Raw genomic sequence first — 6,061 nt, forward strand, 5'->3', positions numbered from 1 at the left:
AGTGAAGGTTCTGGACTCCCACATGGCCTACCATTGGTAGAGTCTTGGACCCGGCAGCTTGCTTTCTCACCTTCTCTTTCTCTGTCTCTCTGGTGAGCACACATGCCCTGTAACAAATTAAAAAATAATAATGAGCTGGCAGGTGACATGGTAGTTAAGGTGCTGGATTCACACATGGCCAACTGAGGTTCAAATCCTGGACCTGGTGGCTTGCTTTCTCACTTTCCCTCTCTATCTCTCTGGTCAAATTAATTAATTAATTAATTTAATTAAATAAATAGGGCTGGCAGGTGGTGCGGTGGTTAAGGGCACTGGACTCCCACATGGCCGACCATGGTTCAAATCCTTTCTTTCCCTCTCTCTTACTCTGTCCCTCTCTGGTCAAATATAAATAAAGTCAAGTAAAATCATTCTAAAAAATAATAATAATAATAATTAGGGGACCAGCAGGTGGCGTGGTGCTTAAGGTGCTGGATTCCCACATAGCTGACCACGGTTCAAGTCCTGGACCTAGTGGCTTGCTTTCTCACTTTCTCTCTCTGGTCAAAATGAATGAATAAATAAAAATTAAAAGAAAAAGAAAAAAAAATGAATAATTATTTTAAAGAATTATTTTATTTAACTTCATTCATTTATTCATTTTTATTTATTTTATTTGACTGTAACGGGACAGATTTGACTGTAACGGGACAGAGCTTGCGAGTGAGCACGAGAGAGAAAGCGAGCGAGCCGCCTGGTTCGGGACCTTAACCATGGTCAGCCATGTGGGAGTCAAGTGCCTCCAATCACCACACTTCCTGCCGGCCCCAATAATTTTTTCCCCCCTTTTTTTTTAAGAGAGATTTTTATGCGGCCAGCAGGTGGCGTGGTAGTTAAAGATGCTGGATTCTCGCATGGCTCACTGTGTTTTGAGTCCCAAACATGGCAGTTTGCTTTGTCACTTTCCCTTTCTCTCTCTCTCTGGTCAAATTAAAAAATAAAGAAAAAAAAGGTAAAAGGAGAGAGAGAGAGAGAGAGAGAGAGAGAGAGAGAGATATTTTTCACTGAAGGTTGTGTGTGCTCACCAGAGAGACAGAAAGCGAGAAATCACCCTCAAGGGGGATGGCCACGCTGCAATGTTTTCTCTTCTAGTCTCCTGTCAGGATTTTGGGCACGTGTACACATGTGTCTGGTGTGAGTTTCAAGATGCTGGGTCTAGGACTCGAACTGTTGTCAGTCATGTGGGAGCCCCGTGATGTAACTAGTATGCCATCTGCTGTTCTCAAATAAATAATCCTTAGAAAAAATAAATATAAATTAAAAAATAAATAATCCTTAATAAAAAAGAAGGCTGAGAATTGAATGTGGGTCTCCCATGGGGCCTCAGCCTGCCAAGTAGCAGCATCAACCCATGCATGTTATTGCAGTTGAACCAATAGTCTTTCTTTCTTCTTTTTTTCTTGAGAGATTGTTTGCTATCAGGCACCTGTGCTTACTGAAGAGACAGGGAGACAGAAAATGAGAAATCACCCCCCAGGGGTGGCCGCACTGCAATTCCTTCTTCTCCATTCCTCTCTTGGGATTTTGGGCATGCCCACACATGTGCCTGACCTGACTTTTAAGTCGCCGGATCTGGGACTCAAACCACAGTCGACTACATGCAAATCCAGCAACATAACCATTACACCATCTGGTAGACCTCTGAAGTATTTTTTGTAAAATTGTTCCCTTCACAATGATAGCAGAGATTTTACCCTAAAAGTATCCCATCAGGAATCCTTCATTTACTGAAACTCTGGCCCTACTCCTGGATTGGAATCTTTTGATATGTTTGGACTGCTTTTGCCTCAGCTGTTTCACCTTATCCGTAACCAAGACAAGAAAAAAAAATGTATATTATAAATGAATCTACTTTTTTCCCATAGTGCTAGAGGTTTTAAAATAGATTATCCCTGTTAAAGAATAAAATGGATAAAAGTTTAAAGCAGTGACACACATATACACAATTTTATAAAGGAAGTCGATCAATCTTTACAAAAAGACCTTAAAAGCAGACAAAGAATAATTCACAGTATGTCATATTCCTGAAGAAGAAATGACAGGACACACCAGGCTTAAACAAAGGCAGAACTGTGTTAGGACACACGGCAGACTTCAGGTGCAGCCCTGCTGTGTGGTAGCTTTGGAACTGTGGAAAGCACCATGCTGGAAATGTCCTAATTTCCCAGTATCCTATCTATCATATCACCTGTATCCTTTCTGAAAATGCAAGTCTCTTTCCAGCAATTAAAGGCTAATTTCTTTCTTTCTTTTTGCTACAAGGTGCGTGCGCTAGCCAGACAGAAAGAGAGAGACACAGAGACAGAAAGTGAGAAATCATCCCCCAGGGGGTATGGCCACACCGCAATCCCTTCTCCTCCATTCTCCTCTCAGGATCTTGGGCATGCACGCACATGTGCCTGGCGTGAGTTTTAAGCTGCCGGGTCTGGGACGCGAACCACAGTCGACTACACGGGAGTCCAGCGACATAGCCATTGTACTAACTGCTGGTCCCATTTCTGACTTTCTCTAGTAAGCCCTCCTGCATTCATCTCTCCTTCATCCAAGGTCTTCCACTGGCTCACAAACAATCTTCAGCAACTCTATCAGCTATTCCCACCTCCCACCCCTACCACTCTAGCTACCATGTTCTGTCTATTCCCCTCATGGCCATGCTTTCTCTCTTTCCTCACTTATTTTATACTCTTTTTTAAAAATTTAATTTATTATTATTTTTAATTTTACTGTTGGACTCATGTGCTCACCAGAGAGACAAAGAGAAAAGGAAAGTGAGAAAACAAGCCATCAGGTCTAGGACTGGAACCGCAGCTGGCCATGTGGTAGCCCAGCACTTTCACTACCATGCCGTCTGCTGGCCTCTCTCTTACTCTTAAAACTACTAAATATGGGGGCCAGCAGGTGGCATGGTGGTTAAGGGTAGGGGACTTCCATATGGCTGACCATGTTTTCAGTACTGGACCTGGAGACTTGCTTTCTCACTTTTCCCTCTCTCTCTATGAAAAAAAACAAAATAATAATAAATAAAGTTAAATAGAATAATTCTAAAAAAACAAACCAAAACAAAAAAACTAAATATGGCTTTTGTCCCCACCATATCCTCTTCTGATCAAGGTTATTTATCGATTCCAATGGAGTTTTGTCTCCCTTTGGGCCTTTCAGCAGAATTAAACACACTGGATCATGCCTTTCTTCTTAAAACCGTCTCTTCTCTTTACTCCGGGATTGTCCTTCCCCAGTTTACCTCCTACTTCCCCAGCCATTCCCCTTCCTTCTTCTTGACGTCAGCTCTACATAAGAGATTCATCAGACCTATGTGACCCTGGGTCATCTTCTCTTCTCACTGCACACATTCTTCAGAGGCACATGCTATCATAGATCACTCTCTTTCATCCTTCTATCTTTTGTTCATCTCACCTGCAGACTCTTGGCCTCTTGTTATTCTTGGAACAAACGAAGAAAGCATCTGTTTCTGTGTTATTTTTTATTTTTGTTCCTTTTTCTTGAAATGCTCTCCTGAAAGGTTTGTCCCCCAGATATTCTGTACTTTCTCTGCTCAAATGTCAGCTTATCACTGGGTCTTGTCTGACCTTCCTGTATAAAATAACAACTTCTGTAAATATCTCCCTTTCCTTGCTTCCCTGTTTTCTATTCCACTTAATCACCTGACAAACTCATCAGGAGTTTACATGTTTTACAGAGAAAAACATAGAAAAACACATGACTTTCCCAACAACCTAATGTATTGACTTGGGTATTTTTGGTTACGGATGTTTATTGAGTGTCTCCCTCCAGGAGAACAGAAACTGTGTATTTTTTCTCTTACTACATCGCTAGTCTTTAAATATTGACTGAAACATAACAGGCATGCAAAAATATTTTCTAAATAAGTGAGATTTATTTCTCTTCTCAGCCTCAAACCTGTAGATTTCAATACCTGCTTGCTATTCCCAAAGGGCTGCTACATGGGTACTTATGCTCTAGAATTGTCTGGAACTACTCACATCTCTTCAAAATGCATCTTCTGCATCTCAATAAATGGCAACCCTCCCCCATAGTCACACGAGAAACCAGGCAGCTGTCCTTGTTTCCTCCTTTCCCCTTACCACTCCCTGACCCACAATCATTTTATCATAAAATCCTAGAGCACCACCTTCTAAATGTATTTTGAATACGATTATTTCTCTTTTCTTAGCCACTTCCACAATTAAGCCACCAACATTTCTTTCTTGGTCCAGTATAAAAGCAAGCTGTTTTGCACGATACTCATCTAATACAAATCCACTTTCCACAAAGTAGACTGATCATCGATCTTTTTATTTATTTATTTATTTTGCCATGGAGTGTGTGGGTTCACCAAAGAGAGACGGAGGGAGAGGGAAAGTGAGAAATCAACTCCCCCTGAAGGGGGTGTGAGGAAATGGCTACATCACAATCCCTTCTCCTCCATTCTCCTCTTGAGATTTTGGGCATGCAGGGACATGTACACTTCTCAAGTCACCAGGACACGAACCAAGAAGTCAGTCATGTGGGTTCCAGGGCCTTAACCACTACCCTACCTACTGGTCCACAGAATGATCTTTTTCAGACACAGTGTTGATCATTTTAACTCTTTAAAACCTTCAATGACTGTTCAATGTATCTAGCATAAAATCCAAAAATTGTTAAGAAATGGCCAAGGGGTCCCTCGTGGTCTGAGTCATGCCCACCTCTCTATCTAAGCATCTCTGACATCACAGTGTTGCTTTACCCACTGCAAGTGAGCCATACAGACCTTTGGTCAGTTCTTTAAAACTGCTATGCTCTTTCTTCTTCATGACCTCTGTATATGGTGATCGTGTGTGCTACACTGCTCTCTCCCCTATCCCACATGCCTGGCTAACTTCTCATTCTTCAGATCTCAGGTTACCTGTGACTTCCTTAAAGCCCTTCCCTGCTCCACTAATATCTCATCTTCCCATCAACTTTTTTTTTTTAAAGAATTCTTAACTTTATTTATTTAATTTGACCAGAGAGGGACAGAGCTAGAGAGAGACAGGGAAAGTGAAAAAGTAAGCCACCAGGTCTGGGACTTGAACCATGGTCAGCCATGTGGGAGTCCAGTGCCCTTCACCACCATGCCACCTGCCACCCTTACCCCCATCAACTTCTTACAGCTCTTATATTTTCCCTCTGGAGCAAGATTAAATATCTGTGTGTGCATACACATGTCATTAGTTTATTTTTCCTTCATGAAACTGTCCTATGAGACCACATCTGATGTTACACTGTTACAACATCTTGTGTGATAAAAATAGCATTTGTTTTGGTCACTATTTCATCCCAGTACCTAGCACTATGCTTGACATGTAAACGCCAAAACATCTCTTAAATGAAGAAAGCTATGAAGCACTATAAAAGCATATAGCTTCAAGTTTAGAACTGGTCATCTGGGCTTTATCCCATAAATTACATTCCCTCCTGCTGCCTCTGTAGTACCTCCCCTAGAGAGGTCTCAAATTCTGCTCTGATTCTGTCATGAACTGAAAACAGTCTTTCTCTTAAGTGTCCATTACTGCTCGATAGAACACACTTTGAGAACTGGTACGAAAACACAGAACAACTCTACCTTTCAGGAGGGTGTGGCCAACACGGCACTTACCAATGAATGAATCTGTTTCTCGTGACAGAGAACAACTTGCCACTTTCCACGTAGTAGAAGCCTCCCGCGCTCTCACTGTATTTCACAGCTCCGGCCACGGCATTTGCAGTCCCTGCAAAATGAACATGGACAGCTGCACACGTGGTTCTTTGGGGATGACAGGGACGGGAGACGCCGAGGAAGCAGAGGTTCACGAACTGACAACCCACACAAAGACAAGAGGAAGAAGGGGGGAAGGAGGCTGGCACTGAGGAAGATCCGACCAAGGGGCTCCAGGCATGTGGACCAAGGAGGGTGCACCTGGGGGTCGGACGCTCGGGGATACGTGGGCGGAGCCCTGGGGGAGGCCCGGACCGCGCCCTCCCCGGCCGCTGGCGTACCCAC

At 42.9% G+C, this 6,061-nt stretch overlaps 1 protein-coding gene across 1 annotated transcript in view; it reads right to left on the reverse strand.

Moving 5' to 3' along the window:
* The window catches only part of NUP160 (nucleoporin 160), a gene marked incomplete at its 5' end in the record, with an annotated part of 92,848 nt that extends 87,059 nt beyond the window's left edge, over positions 1-5,789 (reverse strand). Inside the window, 1 exon segment of the mRNA XM_027775432.1 lies at positions 5,678-5,789. Within this exon segment, the coding sequence (XP_027631233.1) occupies positions 5,678-5,789 (112 nt within the window).
* Positions 5,790-6,061: the final 272 nt, after the last annotated feature.

Source organism: Tupaia chinensis, unplaced genomic scaffold, assembly GCF_000334495.1.
Source record: "Tupaia chinensis unplaced genomic scaffold, TupChi_1.0 Scaffold000561_1, whole genome shotgun sequence".
NCBI classification, from domain to species: domain Eukaryota; kingdom Metazoa; phylum Chordata; class Mammalia; order Scandentia; family Tupaiidae; genus Tupaia; species Tupaia belangeri.